We start from the raw sequence: 22,436 nt of genomic DNA, 5'->3' as shown, positions 1-22,436 counted from the left end.
TCTTTCACTAACAGTTTTACAGCCTTTTCTGCTAAAGTCACTAATTCTGCCTGACGCTTTCCATTGCACGGTATTCATCTGTCAGTTAAGATTTTTTTAAGTTCCGAAACTGATTTTTATCCATTTTGTGGTCGACGAAAAATTGAACGAAATGAATGCTGAATATATTTAGTGTCTAGTTGAATACGATCGTGATGTCAGGCCGGTCGCTAAATTCAAAATTTTAAGATATTCATTATTTGTTTGATTTTTTTATAACCAAATAAAAACATGAATAAAAATTATACTCACGTGAAATATATTTTTTTATAATTCAAATGGAATCAAAACTGACCAAATGTAATAAAAAGTATTATACTCTGTACATATTACGCTGATTGGCATCGATTTCAGCGTGGTGGAAAACTCAGTATCGCGAACCTCGCGCGAGCATGACTCTAAACCGGAAGTGGTGATGACGACCCGACGGAGTGAAAATTATCTCGTCTCGCGCATTATGAGATTTTTGTTCCTATTTGGGGTAGCGAGAATTGTATTGAGGACAACCCCACTTAAAACATAGATTTATGGAGAAAAATGATCATGAGTGAAGTGTGAATGTTTGGGATTTAAGTGATAGTCTGAGGAATATTTTGAATGGAGACGCCCTTAAAAGCTTTGAAATTTGTCGGTTCTTGGATGAAAAAAAAAAGTTTCATCAGCTACATCATACATGTATGCACATCTCACCAAACCAGTGAAACAAGCAAGTTGATTAGTATCACATGCTTTGTATTTATAGGAAGGTTAAGAAATCAGTTGATTTGATTATGATTAAATTTTTTTTACCTTGCAGATGACTTTGTTGTAGAGCAATGCCTTCAAAGTCAAGTATGTCACCATTTCATCAATGGACTGCTGTCTTAACTGGCCTGGCTGCCTTGATAACTTATGCCTGTGGGTCATGCTCCTGGCACATAGATGTTGTACGATCAGAGTTCCCATATATATTTGAACCAATAGTTCAAAAGAAATTAACTCATATAGTAGTGGATTATCAAGAAGTACAAATAAGAAGCTTTTCAGCAGAAGAGGTATGTATTGATGTCATCTCATCATTGAGATACTGTATGATTTATTGTATGGTTACAGTTTTTGAATTATAACAGAGGATTTATGGAAAAAAAATTCTTCCCTTTTCTGTATGTTGAATGAGTTGAATATTCTCAAGAGAATTCTTTGACATCAAACAAGCCATCAGTGCCTTGTTTAAAGATCCAAATTTTACGAGGTAACAGTCTATAATTCCTTATCGACGTAGGACAAAACCCAAAATACAAGTTCTTTCATTCACCATAAAGCATTTTCAAACCATTTGTAATTTATAGCTAAAATCACAGCACACAACATTTGAAGGGGATGTTAATGTAAAGAGATACAGTATACACTTAATAATGGTAAACCTTGTACAGAGTTTGCCTCACTATTACAGTTACACTTGTACAACTGATTGTATCCTATATGTACCAGGGCACAGGTATTCCTCCCCCCCCAAAAAAAAAAAATCAAAGTTGTATTTCTGGATGAGCTGTCAAAATTCATTTTGACACAGACATGAAAGAAAATGTTCAAGTAAATATATTTTCTATATCATTTGACCATTTGTAGGTGGAGCCACACATGTACCCATATTTTGTGCGAGTACAAATTGAGTGTAATGGAGTAACCAGTTCGAGTACAATAGAGGCTTTACTGTCAGCTGGATCCTATCCTCGAATCAAGTTATCATTCGATTCCCTACAAGATCAGAGTCTCTCGTACCACACCTGGACTGATTATGTATTTGAGGGTGCCCTTGTTGACATGGATCCAGATTGTGATGTTGGATTTTGCAGACCCGTTTGGCTGGTTCCCTTGCCAACAAATGACAAGTACCTGATAATACATGTCCGTGTAGAAACTGTAGGCTCTGTCAAAGCTGTCGCCACATCTCGGCAAGTTATAAATTTTCTGATTTAATTGGTTTCTTCAGTTCTTACAGAAAAGGGGGACACTAGTTTTATTCAATTGATACCCTGGTGAATATCTCTCAAAGTATAATTGATAATATTTCTCAGAGTATGAGAGTAATATTTTTTTGATATAATGGAGTATTAGTTCTCATGTATTTATGAGACATGTGAATTTTCCTTGAAATATATGGATGAAATTTTATATGTTAATGATTACTCCTTTATGTTCAGATTTTTTACGTGCCATGGTAAAAACATCATTGGGAATGTTAAAGGCTCAGATTTTGTACTGTATATTTACTTCTTAATTATAAGGAATAAAATTCCAAATTTAACAAAGTACATTCTAATATCATAAATGAAAAACAAATATGAAAAACGAATATAGGAACATCCTGTGTGTTACCAAAACTTCCATTACAGAAATTATCAAGACAATTTTAACATTTGAAATTTATTGGAAATTTTCTCGGAGTGTAATATTGAAGTTCTACTGGGGAAATATGAAATATTACAAGGAAGAGAAAACTACAGCTATTACACTGTAAGTGTGAAAATGATATACTTATATATTTTTTTATAGAGCACATAATTATAGCTTTGTTCTGTAAAAATTTATCCAGTTAACCGTCAAACTTCATTTGTAGCTTTGATATATGCAATATCATGGTCATTCTCATTATTAATTACATTATTTATTAAATCATCATGTCTTTATTTGGACAGGCGGACGATAACATTAGATGGATACAGTGAGCGTGTGTCAGAAAACTCTTCATACGTCCAGACTAGAATTGGAGCTGATACAGATCTATCAGGGTTGGGATTTTTTGAAAATGAGATCCACCAGATACTTCCAGTTCACACTGTCAGAGGTGTCACACCTATACAATCCATGGCAGGATTTGTTAAGAGACCAATCACTCTAAAGAGCTCTGACTTCTTCCGACATTATGGGGTAGTAGAAGTAAGTGAAGAACGTGCTTGTATCAAAAAGCTTGTGCTTTTTACCTGTATAGTTGAAGGGGAAGGGAAATATCTGCATGAAGTGTTTCATTTTACACAACCTATTCAAGGATGTTGTCTGAACTCTTAAATGAATCTTTTTTTCAATGTATCTTTCATGCATATAGCTGCTGAATTATATATTAGGTTTCTTATTAATAATATGTTGCCATTGCTTCATAAGACAAAAATGCTGACGTTGATAAAGAATTACCCTTTAAACATTTTCTACAGGTATAAATACAATGTCATTGGGGAATGAATAGTTTGTGATAGTGCTAATATAAACTGATTTTGGATAACCTATAGGTTGCCCTGGGTGATGAAGCACCAACTTGTCTCATAGGACCACCCATCAAAGAATCTGCCACCTTCCCTGACAAAATCGTCCTTAGCACTGCTTGGGGACTCTTTGAAATGTTTGCAGCGCACTATGCCACCAACAAGGCAGATATTGGTATCTATCATCCCATCCAACTTGATCAGTGTATACACCACCTGATAGTGCCCTCACATGGTAGGCAAGGACCAAGGTTTTTGTCTGTTGGTAACGATGGCAAAAAGCTTTACAGTTCTAATCTTGAATTTGGTGAGTAGTGTTCCAGGTTTACAAAACACTTTATTTTTGTTGCTTTCATTGAACATAGCAGCCTGAATTACGTTCAGTGTACAATTCAGTTTACAAGTTTTAAATAATACAATCATGAAAAGACATGGAGCAATGCATATAATGAGTCACATGAATTACAATGTTGCACACTATGAAACCACATGATAAAGAAAGATAGATTATTGGGGCAGGCAAGTGCAGTGAAAAAAAAAGATTAAGGTGGAAGCAGTGAGAAGAATATAGACGTATGATAGATTAACTCGTTACTTTTCAGAGAGTACAAACTTTCAAGCTGCTATTTCACTTCTGCTCCTTATTTTGTTTCCTTTCATCGAAATTTCCATTGCAACTTATTGGTAAGAAAACACAATTAGGTATTCTCTGTATCTTTCAATGTGTAATACTTTTTAGTGTTGTTATTACTACAGGTGCTCGTACACAACTAGAACAACTGGTAGATTCCAGTGGTAACAGTGCATGTGATCAGATTGGTAAGACACTGCATTATTTTCCTAAAACACTTTTATCAAGATACATATATGTTTAATGTATATGTAGATTTGGAAAAACGGTTATTGATTTCGATAATTTGTACAATAAGATTCATAAAGAAACTGCCTAATTTCTGTTTTTAGAAACAAAAACAAGAACAAAAAACAAAACCTCATCAAAAGATTCAAATGGATGACAACAAAAAACATAAAATATACAAATCGGGTAATATTTGAGGTACTCTAGAATGTAGAATATTCAGCAGGTATTAAGGTGAAATCAAACTTATTGAAAATTATCAGTCAATTTATGAATACCAAAAACTTTAATCTCAGAACTATAAAGGGCAATGTCAAAATATTTTGTGCTTTGAATTGTGTTCTTTGTAATCTATGTCAAACAAGATTTTTGTCTTAACCCATTCAAGAATTAATTGAATTCATCTTACTTGAACAGCTTTCCTCTTTGAATTGCTAATGTCATTGATTTTATTTAATTGCGCTATTTTTCTTTAGATGTTTGTGTACGTCCAGTTAACATTGATTGACAAAAAGTATGAATAATACTTCCAAATTTGCCAATTTGAGAATGGGGAAAACTAAAAAACAACAAAAACCCAATAGTAATGCAATGAAAGTGAGCACATGAAGATATTTCTTTGTTTTATGCTCATACTAGATCCATGTATGATTTATGTCATGGCACTGCAGAGCTCAATGAATGAACTAAACATATCATGGGGACTCTTGTAACCTTTAGGTTTAGTGTTATGACAAGCCAAATAGGGAATTATGACATGTTCCCTCACCAATATTCTACTGATTTACCATTTTTAATATTTAGTTTTCTTTATTGAAAGGTGTATTTTTTGTACAATATTTTGTTCTCATTATCTAAAGTAGATGTCGACTTACTAAGAAAATGAGCTTGATTTGACAAAAATTTATTAAGGTTTGATAAAATTATAAGCTAGCTGACAATTAACAAGTACATGACAATAAAAAAGCTAGTAATATTGTTTTAGGTAATCTTTTCAGTGTTAGAAATGATAACTTGTGCTAAAGCTACTGCAAAAAATGATTCTGCACCTGTATAAACAAATCTGAGTACAAATATTCATAAATGTCTATCATTGTAATTATAATTAGTATTATTAGTAGCACTTTTATTATCAACATTATCATCATTAATGATAATAAATGTATGTATTATCATGTGTACATAAGCTACATCTAGAGAAGATATGAAAATAATTCAAATCTTCATCACATTTGAAAGAGAAATGCATTGAGAGATTAGACTCTTTAGCTCACTCTCCCTGGCCTATGTTACACAAAAACTACAAAAGTTTCAAACATGTTTGACTCCACTTTGCTAGATCTTAAGTAGATGTAGTTGCTTTAAGATGAACAAAGGATAACTCCTATTTGAAATATCTTAACAAAAATTTGGTGGGGGGCACTTTAACATGTTCATTGTAAGCATTAGACTGTGTTGGAAATTAGTGATATTGTAACATGCACTTCCGCAAGCAGGAATTATTAACCAGCATTCCTCATGATACTTTCAGCAACCCTTTTCTCTATCCCAAATAACACTTTCATAATGCCTAAAGTGGGCAAAAAGGCAATTGAAGTCCAGCAAGATCAACCCAGCCCATGAAAATTTAAGGTTTAGCTAGCATGTACGCATTCAATGCAAGCAGTGGAAATGTTCTGACATTTGATGTATTCAAGTTTTCTACAATATAAAAAGCTTCAACCAAATTTGGTACAGTGGGTAGAAGGAATTGCATATATTTAAATTCTTCCAAAGTGTTACTCTCTTTGTAGCTGTATTTTCTCTCTGCAATATCAATAGAGCTCGAAATCATCCAGCTCAGACCTATGAAACTTTTGGAAAAAACAACATGATTTCTTAAAAGAAATATCCTTTACATACAAAATCTTATGAATCCATCATAAGTTATAAAATTTAGAATTATTCATAGTTTAATATAGTTTGATACATTACTATTCAGTTGAAATATTGTGACATTGTTTCACTTTTTGTAATGTTATTCTCAAATGCCAATTGTTTATTTCATTTCTTTTTCAGCATCAGGTCAATCATCTTGTTTTATTATTGATGCTGCATTTGGAAATATTGATATGGAATCGACTTATGTTTTGGTAAAGATTGTGGAACAAGAAATGACTACAGAGTATCATTTACTCAAACTGTCTGGTAAGTGTCATTTGGAAACAGGAATGTGTTTAATTCATTCATCATTCATTACTGTCTTATTCACCAGAGGTGAAGGCCAGGCGCAGATCTGGCCAGACTAGACACAATACCATTTTAGGGGCCATATTGTCGGCCTCTCAAAACTATTGTCTTTTCTGGCTGGATCCGAGCCTGGTTAAAGCTAGACGGTTTTCATTTTATATTTTGAAATTATACATGTATAACTTTTGTCCAAAATATCTATTTTGAATTAAGAGATGTGTTTGGTTAAACATTGTAATTGAAATATGTGATTATCATTGTATTATCCAGGGTATGGCAAATGGAATCTGGTTCGATCATTGGATGCTAACCTTACAATTCCACATGGTAAGATCAATTTATTTTCATTCCCTTTGGATAGGTTTGTTTAATTCCCAGCTTGGAAATGAAATAATATCAATATCAAATAGCTGGAAAAAGCAAATATATATTTCAATTAGATTCATACATGTAGGACTTCTACGGATTCGAATAAGATGCTCTTGAATTTAGAAAAAAAATGTTTGATATTCATATTTTGTCTCGCCTGAACGATGTTTGTCAAAGACCAAGTTATCGCTGATCCTGTTGGTCTGTTAGTCTGTTGGTCCGTTAGTCTATTCAATAATGTTGAAGTTTTGTTCAAAGGTCATCTAGGGTCAAAAGGTCAAATTATATTTTTTCAAACAGTTTTTGTTCAACTCGCACTCATTTCTTTATTTCTGCATCAATTTTGATCACACTTGGTTAAAATGATCCTTGGGTAATACCACATTTGTGTTGTTGAGGAAGGTGGGGTCAAAGGTCTTGTTCATATTTCTTCATTTCTGCATCAATTATGTTCACAGATGGTACATATGATCCTTGGGTACCCCATGTGTGTCCATGAGGATAATGGGGACAAAGTTCATCTAGAGGTCAAGAGTTCAAATGATATGAGATCATGTTCATCCTTTTTTCTTTTTGTTATTTTTGCTTCAATTTTGATCACACTTCAAACTTAGTTAAAATGATCGTTGGGTAATACCACATGTGTCTTGTTGAAGATGATGGGGTCAAATGTCATCTAAGGGTCAAAACATCAAGTTTTTGTTCAAATTACTCTTATTTCTTTATTTCTGCATCAGTTATGTTCACACTTGGTACAAATGATTCTTGGGTAATATGTGTGTTGTTGAAGATGATGGGGTCAATGGTCATCTAAGGGTCAAAAGGTCAAGTTCTTGTTCAAATTGCTCTCATTATTTCTGCATGAATTTTGATCACACTTGGTTCAAATTATCATTGCGTAATGCCACATGTGTGTTGTTGAGGATGATGGGTCAAAGGTCATCTAGGGGTCAAGAGATCATATTGCATATTTTATCGATCGCAAAATCAGGCGAGACTTGTCATTCATGAACCGCCTTGTTTTAAACATGCATTCTAAGAACCTACCATAAATTGCAATTAGTTGTACAGACCTGCCTATCAAATCTTATTCAAATCTGATTATATAATGTGCATCACCTAATATACAAAGTAACTAACTATAAACATTGTCATTAGATTTTATACTAAAAGAATATATGCTTCAATGCCATCGACATGTAGCACTTAAGGTAAATTCAATATTTTTCATCATATCATTTTGGAAGTACTGTGATCTTCTGAGATGTATTCAAATGCACCCTTTTCTGCTATCTTAGCTCCTATAATTCTTTTATCATAGAACACTGAATGTAGCATTTCACTACATTTTTTAATTGATAATTTCTTGACTTTCTTTTCCAGCTGTGTCAGGAATAGACAGAGAATGGATTGATGTTGGTGGGCTGAGCAAATGTGATATTCACCATGACGAGCATGATGGTACCTGTATGACTGTAAGCCTAACTGGATTGACCTTCAGTGGCTATGTCTCTAAGCATCTCTTCTTTTGGGGGAACAGCATTTTACACAGGTATTATTTCACTGTGCTTTCATTTAATGGTACTTTAGTTATAATGATATCAAGTAGTGGGAACATTATTGTATCCCCCGGACAGAGTTCGGAGGATACTATGGATTTGGCCTCGTCGTGCCGCCGCTGCGTCCGCTGCAGAGATTTCCTTGTGAGCGCTCTATCAGCTGCATTTCTTCTCCGATCATCTTCAAATTTGGCATGAAGGTTGAGTATGGTATAGCAAAGAAGCCTATTGATTTTGGTGTGGGCAGAGACATCGTTGCCATGGTAACAAGAGTTTTTGTGGAAATAGCAGAGATGTCCTTGTGTGCGCTCTGCCAGCTGCATTTCTTCTCTGCTCATCTTCAAATGTAACATGAAGGTCCGTTATGGTAAAGCAAAGCCGCCTATTGATTTTGGTGTGGGCGGAGACATCATTGCCATGGTAACAAGAGTTTTTGTGGAAATAGCAGAGATTTCCTTGTGAGTGCTCTACTGGCTGCATTTCTTCTCCAATTATCTTCTGATTTGTCATGAAGGTCCAATATTTTAGGTTCTGCAGAGTCATGCTGCTACGTCATATTATTGTCATCAAATTTGGTACCCACAGGGAAAACAATTGTATTTATTTGTCAAATATCTGTGTGAGCTCTATATATCGCAATGACGGATGACGCGGTGGGTTCGGGGGATACATGTGCTTGGCCGCGCAACCCGCCGAGCATCTCTAGTTTTTGTCTCACCTGCATAGCAGAGTGAGACTATAGGCGCCGCTTTTCCGACGGCGACGGCGGCGGCGGCGGCGTCAACACCAAATCTTAACCTGAGGTTAAGTTTTTGAAATGACAGCATAACTTAGAAAGTATATGGACCTAGTTCATGAAACTTGGCCATAAGGTTAATCAAGTATTACTGAACATCCTGCCTGAGTTTCATGTCACATGACCAAGGTCAAAGGTCATTTAGGGTCAATGAACTTAGACCATGTTGGGGGAATCAACATCAAAATCTTAACCTAAGGTTAAGTTTTTGAAATGTCATCATAACTTAGAAAATATATGAACCTAGTTCATGAAACTTATACATAAAGTTAATCAAGTATCACTGAACATCCTGCATGAGTTTCACGTCACATGACCAAGGTCAAAGGTCATTTAGGGTCAATGAACTTTGGCCGAATTGGGGGTATCTGTTGAATTACCATCATAACTTTGAAAGTTTATGGATCTGATTCATGAAACTTGGACATAATAGTAATCAAGTATTACTGAACATCCTGTGCAAGTTTCAGGTCACATGATCAAGGTCAAAGGTCATTTAGGGTCAATGAACTTTGGCCAAATTGGGGTATTTGTTGAATTACAGCCATAAATTTGAAAGTGTGTTGGTCTAGTTCATAAAACTTGGACATTAGAGTAATCAAGTATCACTGAACATCCTGTGCGAGTTTCAGGTCACATGATCAAGGTCAAAGGTCATGTAAGGTCAAAGAACTTTGGCCACGTTAGGGGTATTTGTTGAATTGCCATCATATCTCTATAAGTGTATTGGTCTAGTTCATAAAACGTGGAAATACGAGTAACCAAGTATCACTGAACATCTTGTGCGAGTTATAGTAGTTTTCAAAATCAGCACCGCTGCTATATTGAATCGCGTGATGCAGGTGAGACGGCCAGAGGCATTCCACTTGTTTAATAAAATAAGTGAACTTTCATTTTTGTCTCACCTGCATAGCAGAGTGAGACTATAGGCGCCGCTTTTCTGACGGCGGCAGCGGCGTCAACACCAAATCTTAACCTAAGGTTAAGTTTTTGAAATGACAGCATAACTTAGAAAGTATGTGGACCTAGTTCATGAAACTTGGCCATAAGGTTAATCAAGTATTACTGAACATCCTGCCTGAGTTTCATGTCACATGACCAAGGTCAAAGGTCATTTAGGGTCAATGAACTTAGACCATGTTGGGGGAATCAACATCAAAATCTTAACCTAAGGTTAAGTTTTTGAAATGTCAGCATAACTTAAAAAGTATATAGACCTAGTTCATGAAACTTGGAAATAAGGTTAATCAAGTATCGCTGAACATCCTGCATGAGTTTCACGTCACATGACCAAGGTCAAAGGTCATTTAGGGTCAATGAACTTTGGCCGAATTGGGGGTATCTGTTGAATTACCATCATAACTTTGAAAGTATGTTGGTCTAGTTCATAAAACTTGGACATAAAAGTAATCAAGTATCACTGAGCATCCTGTGCGCATTTAAGGTCACATGACCAAGGTCAAAGGTCAATGAACTTTGGCCACGTTGGGGGTATTTGTTGAATTACCATCATATCTCTGTAAGTGTATTGGTCTAGTTCATAAAACATGGAAATAAGAGTAACCAAGTATCACTGAACATCTTATGCGAGTTATAGTAGTTTTCAAAGTCAGCACTGCTGCTATATTGAATCGCGTGATGCAGGTGAGACCGCCAGAGGCATTCCACTTGTTTTTTTTTAGATTATGTGGGAAAAGTGTGGCACTGCAACAGGTTTAATGTTCTCATATCATGGTGAATGATGAAAAATCAGCTAAAATTGTTTTCTTAAATTATCTGTTTGCAGGTAATCTCTCATATCAGTAATTTCTATCCTTTTGCTAGTTTGCATTCTTACAGTTTGTTTTATACTATGTTAATATATATTTATTTCTTACACTGGACAGCACATAGAGAGAGCTTTTTCTATTATGCGATTAATAAATTTCTTATTATTATCTATATACATTCTTTTTTGTATTCACCAATGACAGGATTGCATCAAGTTGTTGTTGTAGCCCGTTCAATATCTTAGGGCAAATCTATTTTTGAGGGGCATTATGATCAGCCTTTTCCAATTACTATCAGACAGTTTCATACACACTGCAATTTTATGACCAGAAATAAAGGTTCTATAAGGTTGTAAAATTCCATCTGTAAATATATTGATGACTTTCATTTTATCATGATAAATTAACAACAAATAAAGGTACATTTAGAGCATATTTTTTTACATGAAAAATTGTACATGCCAAAATATTACAAGAGAAATTACAAATTCATCAAATGTTTTCTCAAGTGAAATACGCATGATATAATTATATCTCAAATAGCATTTATGATACTGTACATGTACTTCCTTCTTTCTTCAGTTGTGATGGCTACTGTATATCATGCCGAATCTAAACATTTTTTTATGGTTGCAGACGTACAGTGGTGATTAATTAATTCTCTATCAAATTCTCTCTAGAAGTTTTATTTTTCTTTGTATTTTTTACCAATACACTTATCTAGTCCTGACAATGGAAAGACAGTATATGTCCTGCTGGAATACACATCTGATTCTGCAATCTCAATCTTTGTAGTTGGCAAAGATCCTTCATTTGCTTTACTCAACGAAGATCAGGAGGTAAAGCTTTTTTTACTAGTAATTGCAGGTCAGGAATAGGAGAGACGGGAGGGGATGTCATTAAAAAAAATGATTGAAATGTTAATTGACTGGGTGGTTTAATGCAACTGATGCTTTACTTTCAAATTTATTTGATTGGTTCTTTGTATAAACATAAGTTTCATTCTAATTTATATTTGCAGAAAACAAATTTTAATTAAGTTTGTCCCTTTTTGGAGTAAATATAAATTTGAATTCTTCCCTCAGGTTGTTTTTATTATTACTGATACTATTAATTGATTTTCACTTGTATAATTGCATATATATATGAAGCTAAATTATAGATAGAATATTCATAATTTATGACACGGAAATAAGAACATGTACCAAATATTGATGATATCAGAGGAGATTGGTAGCTACAGATTTTTTGAGATTATCTTTGACACCTGTAAAACATAATCTTTCATAAAGGATATTTAACATAAAATATTGAATATCAGTAAGGTGTTTTCATGTGTTGAAATGTTAGATCTGGTATGGTGAGATTGGAGACAATGTTTATCTTAAGAAGCTGAGGCCGTCTCCTGGCTGGGGTAGAATGCTTCGACTCACTGGCCAACAGCTTGCAGACCCCTCTCATGACGTGTTTGTCACAATCTCTGTCTACTATGATGCGTGGGGTACTCTTTATGAGGTATATATTTCTAAATGTTGGGATCAGTTATGACGAGCAAAAATGCTTGAGTATAGAGATTGAAGTGAACGACCACATTTTAAAACTTGTATTATGAAAGGGATATCATGTTTTGAAACTATTTGTTATTTTCATATGGAAATGGGAAAACAAGTAATTAGCAATACTTTAATAAATAAAACTTCATCTGTATTCATATATTGACATTTATATATATAATTATTATTTTGCATTAATCACTCAGTGAAAATGATTATGCCTTTTATATTGTGTATTTCAATGATTTGGTATCGGATAGGAAATTTCTAAGTATTCAGTTTGATTTCATTAATGTTTTTAACTACCAAATTACATATTGTAAAAGTTAGCAATGAGTGACCAGTGAAATTTGCAGAAACTAAAATCACCTCAAAATAACCATTTTCAACCATAAAAATGAAATATATTGAAGGGTAAATATGACTTTAAAAACTCCGGGAGATGGGAGGGTAAGAGGGGGGGGGGGTGGATTGGATCCAACCACCCCTCAACATTTTCTGCAACCATTCTGCCATGCAAATTTTTGTTACTGGGCTTGTCACTGACTTTCTTTTGTGAGGCCTGGGTATGTGGTTCTGAAATTACGCAGCATTTTTGTAAAACATATCAGACCCAAAGATGCTTCAAAACATGATTTTGTTTATGCAAATGGAGATTTCTATACTTTGTGATCGTTTCATGGCCATTGGCTGAAATTAATTGATTTTAGCATATTTATGCTTAAAAATTTTGTGCAATTAATTTGGCACCCCAAGGAGAAAACATATCTAAATACAAAGATCTGTATAAGAAATTTATCAAGTGATGGATAAAATAATTTTCTTTAATCAAAGTTGTAAGAATGCTGCAAAGAATTTATTTGCACACAAAAAAAATCTGCATTCTAGACGCTTTATTTAGTGTATAAGAGCAGAAAGTATGATTTACAATTAAATAAGCATAAGCAAGACCTCAGGGGAGGTTGATTTAACCTCCGGCCATAGAACAGCCAAAAAGACTTAACTGATTAGGGATTATAAACAGCCTTCTTGCGCCGAAATGTTGAAATATATGTTTCTTTGTTTGCCATGCCTGCATAGCACAGGCAAGACACGTACAGGCACAACATTAGAACTATCATTTTAAATTCTAACCCAAGGTTATTTTATATATATGTACATGTATATATATGTCATCATAGCATTTAAAAACTTGCTCACAACAGTTCTTAAGCTTCCCTTTTATATATTTTACTTTATAGTTCATTGCCTATAGGAGCTCAAATGAGACGGACCTAATGAGAAGGAGAATTGATCCTGGTGAAATACTTGCAAACAGTATGTATGCGTATGCTGCGGTAGAGCTAGAGCATGATCACGAGGGCGGAGGAGGAGGTCACGGTGGTGGAGGAGATCATGGTGGAGGAGGTCATGGTGGTGGTCATGGAGAAGAAGAAGAAGAAGAAGAGGGAGATCATCATGGAGAAGAGGAAGAAGAAGAGGGGGATCATCATGGAGAAGAGGAAGAGGAGGAGGAGGAACATCATGGAGAAGAAGAGGAGGAAGAAGAAGAAGAGGAACATCATGGAGAAGAAGAGGAGGAAGAAGAAGAGGAGGAGGAACATCATGGAGAAGAGGAGGAAGAAGAAGAGGGGGAGGAACATGGAGAAGAGGAAGAAGAAGAGGAGGAGGGACATCATGGAGAAGAAGAGGAGGAAGAAGAAGAAGAGGAACATCATGGAGAAGAAGAGGAGGAAGAAGAAGAAGATGAGGAACATCATGGAGAAGAAGAGGAGGAAGAAGAAGAGGAGGAGGAACATCATGGAGAAGAAGAGGAGGAAGAAGAAGAGGGGGAGGAACATCATGGAGAAGAAGAAGAAGAGGAGGAGGAGGAACATCATGGAGAAGAAGAGGAGGAAGAAGAAGAGGAGGATCATCATGGAGAGGAAGAAGAGGAAGAAGAAGAGGATCATCATGGAGAGGAAGAAGAGGAAGAAGAGGAGGATCATCATGGAGAAGAGGAGGAAGAGGAGGAGGATCATCATGGAGAAGAAGAGGGAGGTCATGAAGAGGAGGAGGGTCATGATGAAGGAGACGATGAGGGGTGAGAAAAATCATTTTTAGCACTCAGAAAAAATTCATCCCTGCTAAAAATTAAAATCTTTGCAATAGAGCCCTGTTAAAAGCTTCAATACAAAATGTAGTTTGACATGAAAAGTTGAAGAAAAACAGCCACTTTACCAAAAATGTATTTTTTACCCTGCTACCCTTCTTTTTGTTTCCCTAAATGCTGATTTCTGTCCTCAAGAAAAAAATGACAGCTTTAGTTAGTCCATATGTTAAAATTGCTTAATATGAAATAATGACAGTGTTTAGTTATCGAGTTAAAGTTCATCCTTTTTTTAAATTGGCCTTTGCCTCAATTACTGTAAAATGACAAAGATCAATGATTTGGCATTTTGAAAATTAGAGGAAGGCGAATGTTCAAAAATCCCAATTAGAAATCTTACAAATAGGTTAGTAGTATTTTCGGTGAACTCAGTTGAAATAATTGGTATGAGATAATACGTTGGTAGATTATTAAGTTGATGAATAAGATAGCTATAATCATAATTCTGCATACAAATAAAGACATTTTCATAAAACTATGATAATCAGGTAATTTTTATGATGCTTCATTATGGGTTTGCAGCAGAAGTAAAAACTGAAGTGAAAACAGACTTAAATCAGTGGTCAGATTACAGTGTCAAGCAAAATTAAGTCTTGATATTCATGCCTATCCCACAGGAGAATGTCACCTTTATTAGAATATGAATGCCCATACAGTCAAGTCAACTTTGAAAATCTGGGAAGCTTTCTATTTGAGCGTAGAGAAAGATATTATCTCGCTGCACCCCAGTTGGCAGAGAGCAACAGGCATACAGAGAAATCACTAATGATCTACCAAGTTATTGTGCATCACCTGCTGGAACAAAAAGATGACCTTCAGACAGTCAAGGACAATGTAAGACATTTGACAATACCCCATTTAGATTAAGAATTATCTTAAGTATTTATTGATCACTTTGAATCTTCAAATTAGCAACATGGGAATTTTTTTCATTGCTGAATTTAAAAGAAATTTGATGTATAACAAAGATAAATATATAAAGAATGTCTTAAAAAATTAGTGAACTTGTTAATGCTGTGAACTTACTGGATTTTGAAGTGATCCTAATTATGCTACCCACTTGAGTACTAATGAAATTGTAGGAAAAAAAGGATTTCAATAAAATAGAACTCCTTATTGCAGATTTTCTATGCTTTTCAGGATTTCTATTCTTTTTGTGACTTATTATAGTCTCCATGGATGTTATCAAGAGGAATCGTTCATCACACTGTAGTCACTTTCCCATAAATATTTATTTTTTTCATTAAAATTGGCATGCAATTTGGTGTACATAGCTTTCGGATTCCCTACCATGGAAATTTTCTAATGGTTATTTTATAATAGGCCTATCAATTCATTATACACCTGTAACACATAACACGATGTAACACATTTTATCTCCTGATTGCTGCCTGGATATCACTATGCTTTTGGATCAACCATTATTGAACTTGAACTTTTACCACTTGCTTTATTTATCCATTTCTTAGTTAAATTGTAAAACCATTGCATTGTTAAGTCAGATTTCAAAGAAAATCAAATGTATTGCTTGTTACAAAAGAAACTTATCCTGACTGATCATTATTTGAGAAAAATCATTGCTGAGGAATACATCTTTCTATTTTTTTCAGGAAATTGCTGAAGTCTCCCACAATCCCTTTCGCAGGTGGTATGGAGAAACAGACACATATCGTGACTTTCATCAGTATCTTTTCCGAAATAAAGACATGGAATCAAGCATCCATATTGATCCTTATGCTTACCACTTGCAGGTTAGTTGTAAATTCTTAAGAATGATAATAATGAGTAGATCCTACGTGTAAATATTGCCTTTTTACTTGATTTAGCCTATTGTTTGATTTAAAATCACAGAGCCTTCATGATAAGCAGGACTCTGAAATCTATGAAAATAGAATAGTTTTTTCCCATGAGCACCAAAGCCTGTCTAAAGCTTTAGTAATAGGTCAATATTGTTGAGGGAAACGTAAAGGTTTGATGCTCAATTGATAAGTCTCTGGACTTTGAACTACAAGGTCTAGGGTAGCCAGGTGGCTTCTAGAGAGTAAAAATCATTTACTAACGTAAGGTCACTCTCATGAAGCCAGGCTTCTATCCCATAGACCCACACAATGGAAGCCAAAACCTGAAACTTTCACCCCCGAGATTTCTACTTTCCTTCTAAAAGATCTAGCTCTAAATCATGTACATGGGATAAAACTTCATTTCCGACATTTCTACGCTCTCGTTGTTATTTTTAAAACAAGAATTCATCAAAAAAATATTGTGAAAAGACGGAAGAGACTTGCCCGATGTTTACGCCGCCATCTTGTTTCTTATTGTACTTCCCCAACGTTACGCGACGCTCGCGTCCGTAACGTCACAACGTCACAACGATAAGAAACATATTTATTGTATTAATAGTGAATTATATGAACTGTATTCTTTTGTGTGATTGACATCTTATGGTTAGCAATTCGGGATTTTCAAGAATTTCCATTTCTTATCTATCCGTTAAGTGTTTTCCAACTACATGTGAATGTGTATATATCTGTTTTTCTTTACCTCACAGCCATATGGAAACACTCCAGAGGACACCAAAACACTTCCATCTACCATTTACCTCGACAAAAATGAAATTTTTGAATTTGCCATCTCTTTGGAAATTAGTATCAGTCATGGCAGTGTAGATATTGAGAACCTACAAGCTCTTGTTGAAGTGTCCAATGATGAACTTCTTGGAATTGATGCACATTTCTTCAAGTATAAATTAAACAACACAATCAGATATGAGGTACAAATGCTAATCATTGAATAGTTTAAAGATTTCTAGTTTTTTCAGTAATTTCTTTTTTACTAAAAATCATGCAATATTAATTGAATAAAGAGATTTGTGAGAGGTATTTTTTTCCTTGCTAACGTATCCTGTAGTGCATTAGCCAATTAAAAATAATCACTTAATTTGTAATCTACTGTACATAAACCCCTCAAAAAAGTTCTGCAACTCAAGTTTGAGCAGTAATAAATTTCGTAGTGTGCCATCATCATATGTAAAAGTGGTATCATTGGAAAGCATGAATGTGTCATTTGTAATGTTAATGTTATCATGGAATGCGCAGACATGATAAACATGCAGCAATGTGAGAGTGCGATGCACCGATCTTCTTGCAGAGTTGTCTTCCCCTGGACACCCACTTCTTGGCCTGTCTTTAACTTCCCCTAATTCAAGGAATTTGAACGCAATCTTGAAATGGTACTTTTGCTCACCCCAAACCAAATTGCAACATCTTTTTGGGGTACACCTGCTTGGAGCTGTCCGATTATTTGAGCCTTGAGGAGATTTGATAAGCGAGGCATCTTGAAACATGTTACAAACCACCACTCAGAAAATGACACTTTTACCTCAAACACACACTAAAATCTTTAAAATGAAAGAGCATAATATGCACAATTCAAGTCTTTAGCCTTCATCAATGACTACCTGAATAGCATTCAAGCACATTTCATTCATTTAAAAGCACCATTTGCCACTGACACTTTTGTAAAACATCCGCTGCCACCCGCCTGCATGGTCAAAATTCTGTAGAAATGGAGACTGGTTAGATAACAATGCATTTTGCAACATTCCACTTCTGACTTTTCCCGATATACAGGATAACTGCCCATTCCATGATTACTTAATCACACAACAGATGGCACATCATTGTAAAGAGGAATAATTGAGCTTTTCAATGATACCAGTTTCATCTTTTATATCTCAGTAACAAAAAAATATCATCCCTCAAAATTGAGTTGCAGATTTTTTTTAGGGGTTTATTACACTGAAATTAGTTGTATCCTTTACTGTGAATGAAATCTTGCTACTCATTGTTTGTTACAATTAATTATATTCAATTAAGTATTTCTATATTTTAACATGAAGAGTGGAATGATATAATGCCTTAAATTCCTCATACAGTAATTGTTTGATTGGCAAAAATTGAATCATGTGATGAGCCCTCAAATTTTCATCGTTGATGATACTTCAAACTGTCAAAGTCAGAATGAACTTTATCAGTATCCGGTGTATGCACCAAATAAAAGTGTTTTCCAACATGTACTATCTTAGATATAAATTGTTTGCTCTTTCCTTTCCCATAAATGCAATAACCAAGTGTATACATTACCAATGCACACACATAAATATCTTTGACCAACAGTTATTATTATTTGCATTCTAGAGGGTATAGTGATTCTTTCATTATGGTAGGAGATCATGGTTGCTAGTACACTTGGAAATGCCTGAACATTCTAATTCTATATCATTTTCTTGAATTAGTGGATATCAGTGTCTCTATTTTTAACTACTTTTATTCAATCATGACACTTTGTTTTGCACTAATTACTCATTTGGGGGAAAAAGAACTTCCTAAATTTCTTTTAGAGTGTTTTTTTCTCAACCACAATTTTCTTTTTGCATTTGCCTTTGAAAATTATATCACTATAATCAATACTTTCATTAAAAACAATAACATGATAGTTTTTTTTCTTCTGTTTTTGTGTATTCAAAGGTAACTTTGTATGATAAGGGTGCCTTGGAGTTTCAGGCAGGGCCAGGTGTAGATCTCTACCCAGCCTCCATGCTTATACATGTATGGCATTCAACATTCTCATGTTTTATCAAGGAAGGGGATATCTTCAAACCAGAGGTAAAAAGTTGTCTTTCTACCCTTCATATCCCTTTACTTGTTAATTTAACCACCTCATTATCCCTTTGTTGTCTTTCTTGTTTATTATTGATTCTCTGTATCCGTCCTTTACATTCCTGGTATTAATAGTTGTTTGCTATCCCCCTCTATCTCCTTTCTACATTTTCAAAATTTTGGATACACTCTTCATGATTCTTCCCTCCATCTACCTCCCTCAACATCATTGCTTTCTGTCCCCACTCTGCTCACTCTTCCTTATATCTTACCTTCCCATTATCTCCACCCTATAATTACCTTTTTCTGTTTTCATTCCTCTTCTTTCCCTATTTCCATTGGCGTAAAACTGATGTCATACTATTCACATGGGGGAATGAAACGATAGATCATCCCACCCCCCACTTGAATGATAGGTTCACCATTTGAATTTACGCCAGTGCCAATTTCCTTCTTGAAACCCCCAAATAAAAAATTGATTTTACAAAAAAACATTAATATCTTCATTAGGTCACTTTCCATCATCCCTACATTCCTTATCTCTTCACTCTCTTCATCCTTTCTTTCATCTTCCATTCAATCCCTTCATTCTTTTCACTATTCCCTCTTGCTGTTTATCAGTATATTCATATATTCATTAGATCACTTCATCTCCTTCCTTCTGTCTTCACTCTCTTCATCCTTCCACTCCCTCTTCCGTATTTCCCCTTCCCATCTATCCCTTAATCCTTTTCACTCCTCCCTCCTGCTGTTTGTCAGTACATTCACATCTTCATTAGATCACTTCTGCTCCCTCCTACCGTCCTTCATTCCTTCTTCCTTCACTCTCTTTATCATCCCACTCCCTTTCCCCTTTTCTCCTTCCGTTCTATCACTTCATCCTTTTCACTCCCCTTGCTGTTGTCAGTACATTCACTTCTTCATCATATCACTTCCTCTCTATCCTCCCATCCTTCGTTCCTTCTCTCTCACTTTTTTCATCCTTCCACTCCTTTAATTCCATTTTCCTTCAATCCCTTCATATTTTTTTCTCCCCCTTGCTGTTTATCAGTACATTCATATCTTCATTAGATCACTTCACCTCCTTCCCTCTCCACTCTCTTCATCCTTCCACTCCTTTCTTTCTTCATTCCTTCAATCCCTTTATCCTTTTTTCTCCATCTTGCTGTTTATCAGTACATTCATATCTTCATTAGATCACTTCACCTCCTTTCCTCTTCACTCTCTTCATCCTTTCACTCCTTTCTTTCCTTTTTCCTTCAATCTTTTTTCTCCCTCTTGTTTTTGTTTTTGTTTATCAGTACATTCATATCTTCATTAGATCACTTCACATACTTCCCTCTTCACTCTCTTCATCCTTCCACTCATTCTCCTTTCTTTCCTCTTCCTTTCTATCCCTTCAATTTTGATTCAATTCAATTTGATTTAAGGTTAATTAAAAACAAGAGTTAGCCAAATGGCTGAATTGGTTATGTATAAAAAATACAAACAATTAAAAGACTCATTACTTATTTTGTTTTCACTCCTCTTGCTGTTTATCAGTACATTCACATCTTCATTAGATCACTTCCTCTCCCCCCCCCCCTCCATTCCTTTCTTCAATCTCTTCATCCTTCCACTACCTCCTATTAATATCCTCTTCCCTTTAATCCCTTCATCCTTTTGACCCCCCCTGCTGTTTGTCAGCACATTCACATCTCGATAAGATTTCGACAGTGGATAAAATGCATGAAAGGTAGCAATTGAATTTTTGTCCTTTTATTGTTGCAATTTTGTTTCAATCTATCTACATAATGATTATTACAAGTGGCTTGCATCAAAGACATGTTGCTACTGGGTATATGCAATTGTTGATTTTATTAGAATCATTTTTAGATCACTTCTGCTCCCTCCTCTCGTCCTTCTTTCCTCTCTCTCTTTATCATCCCACTCCCTCTCCCTTTTTCCCCTTCCATTCTATCACTTCATCATTTTCACTCCCCTTGCTGTTGTCAGTACCTTTCCGACAACACAAGCATTAGGTCACATAATCGAGGTCAAATGTCATTTAGGGTCAATGAACCCAGTATCATACTATATTAGTTGTGTTTTTTTGTGAAAATTATTTGATAGTTGTTTTCAAAGTCAGCACTGCTGCTATATTGAATTGCATTATTTAGGCAAGACTGCCAGAGGCGCTCCACTTGTTTTTTTTTTTAAAGAAATACAAACATTTTATTTGAAACATGTACAAAGATGGCAATCATTTTGTTTCTGTAACCATGCATTCAATTTTGAACAACCTCATTCAGAATTGCTTGAAATTTTTCCTTATTTGGTGGGATAGGCTACAGGTAAGAATAGTGCTAATTTTCATCAGAGAGAAAGAAAGAAAAAGGAAATAGAAATTAAAAAAAAAATTTCAGATGACATTTAAGAAATCACTCCACTTTCTTTTTCAACTAAAGCTGATGCTTGAACAGCGTTAAGACCTTTAGGCCTTTTAAAACTAATAAAATATGGGAAATTCATTTACGTGTCGATTTCAATCATGCATAATTAACGTTCATTACTTAGATGCAGAAAATATCAAGTTATACATGCACCAGAAGCATAAAAATGCACCTGCTCATTTTCAACCCTGAAAAAAGAGCACAATTAATGGCTCTTATAAAACAGTGTATAATTTTTATTTTTTTTCTCGCTTATTACATTCTTGAATCAGTACTTCCATACAATTTTTCTTGTATCAAATTATTACATACCCAAATGGACGTTTGAGCGGAAGCCATTCTTATAAAGTACACCTTAGAAAGGATTATTTGTAGAAAGATGAAGGTAGAAAATGCCTATCCTTGTAGTTGTAATTTTTATGATAATAATTATTAATTGAGGTTTAATCATGGAAGTCTCACAAATATCTCTGTATCTCTGTAAAGGGTATCTATACAATGGATGTAATGCTTGGTTGCCCACCAGGGAGAAAGCTAGTCTTCGATCTTCAAACCAGCATTGACATTCTTGAGAAGCGATTTTATTATGACTGTCCCATCACCACTGAAAACAGACCTTGTCTCCATTATCATGATGGTAAGGATATTCTAAGCTGTCAGTTATATAATTTGACTGAGTAACTGAAGAAATAAGAGATTCTAAATTTGATTTGATTATTGTGATGCTGGTATTAAAAATGTTCATGATGATGTAAAACAGTAATGATAAAGACAACTATGTGAAT

At 34.8% G+C, this 22,436-nt stretch overlaps 1 protein-coding gene across 1 annotated transcript in view; it reads left to right on the top strand.

The window, feature by feature from the left end:
* Window positions 1-831: 831 nt before the first annotated feature.
* Window positions 832-22,436, top strand: part of LOC129264628 (uncharacterized) — a 32,738-nt gene continuing 11,133 nt past the window's right edge. The window contains exons 1-16 of the mRNA XM_054902536.2: window positions 832-1,073; window positions 1,648-1,973; window positions 2,718-2,958; window positions 3,306-3,585; window positions 4,035-4,097; window positions 6,196-6,324; window positions 6,637-6,693; window positions 8,119-8,287; window positions 11,584-11,698; window positions 12,210-12,374; window positions 13,654-14,495; window positions 15,179-15,395; window positions 16,172-16,312; window positions 17,110-17,331; window positions 19,088-19,225; window positions 22,138-22,288. Coding sequence (XP_054758511.2) covers window positions 855-1,073; window positions 1,648-1,973; window positions 2,718-2,958; window positions 3,306-3,585; window positions 4,035-4,097; window positions 6,196-6,324; window positions 6,637-6,693; window positions 8,119-8,287; window positions 11,584-11,698; window positions 12,210-12,374; window positions 13,654-14,495; window positions 15,179-15,395; window positions 16,172-16,312; window positions 17,110-17,331; window positions 19,088-19,225; window positions 22,138-22,288 — 3,475 coding nt within the window. The 5' untranslated portion in view covers window positions 832-854. The remainder of the gene's footprint in view (window positions 1,074-1,647; window positions 1,974-2,717; window positions 2,959-3,305; window positions 3,586-4,034; window positions 4,098-6,195; window positions 6,325-6,636; window positions 6,694-8,118; window positions 8,288-11,583; window positions 11,699-12,209; window positions 12,375-13,653; window positions 14,496-15,178; window positions 15,396-16,171; window positions 16,313-17,109; window positions 17,332-19,087; window positions 19,226-22,137; window positions 22,289-22,436) is intronic.

The sequence above is a fragment of the Lytechinus pictus genome, chromosome 7 (assembly GCF_037042905.1).
Source record: "Lytechinus pictus isolate F3 Inbred chromosome 7, Lp3.0, whole genome shotgun sequence".
In the NCBI taxonomy this organism is placed as follows: Eukaryota; Metazoa; Echinodermata; class Echinoidea; order Temnopleuroida; family Toxopneustidae; genus Lytechinus; species Lytechinus pictus.
Note: the sequence above shows the minus strand (reverse complement) of the source record. Positions and strands in the feature narration are given on the sequence as shown.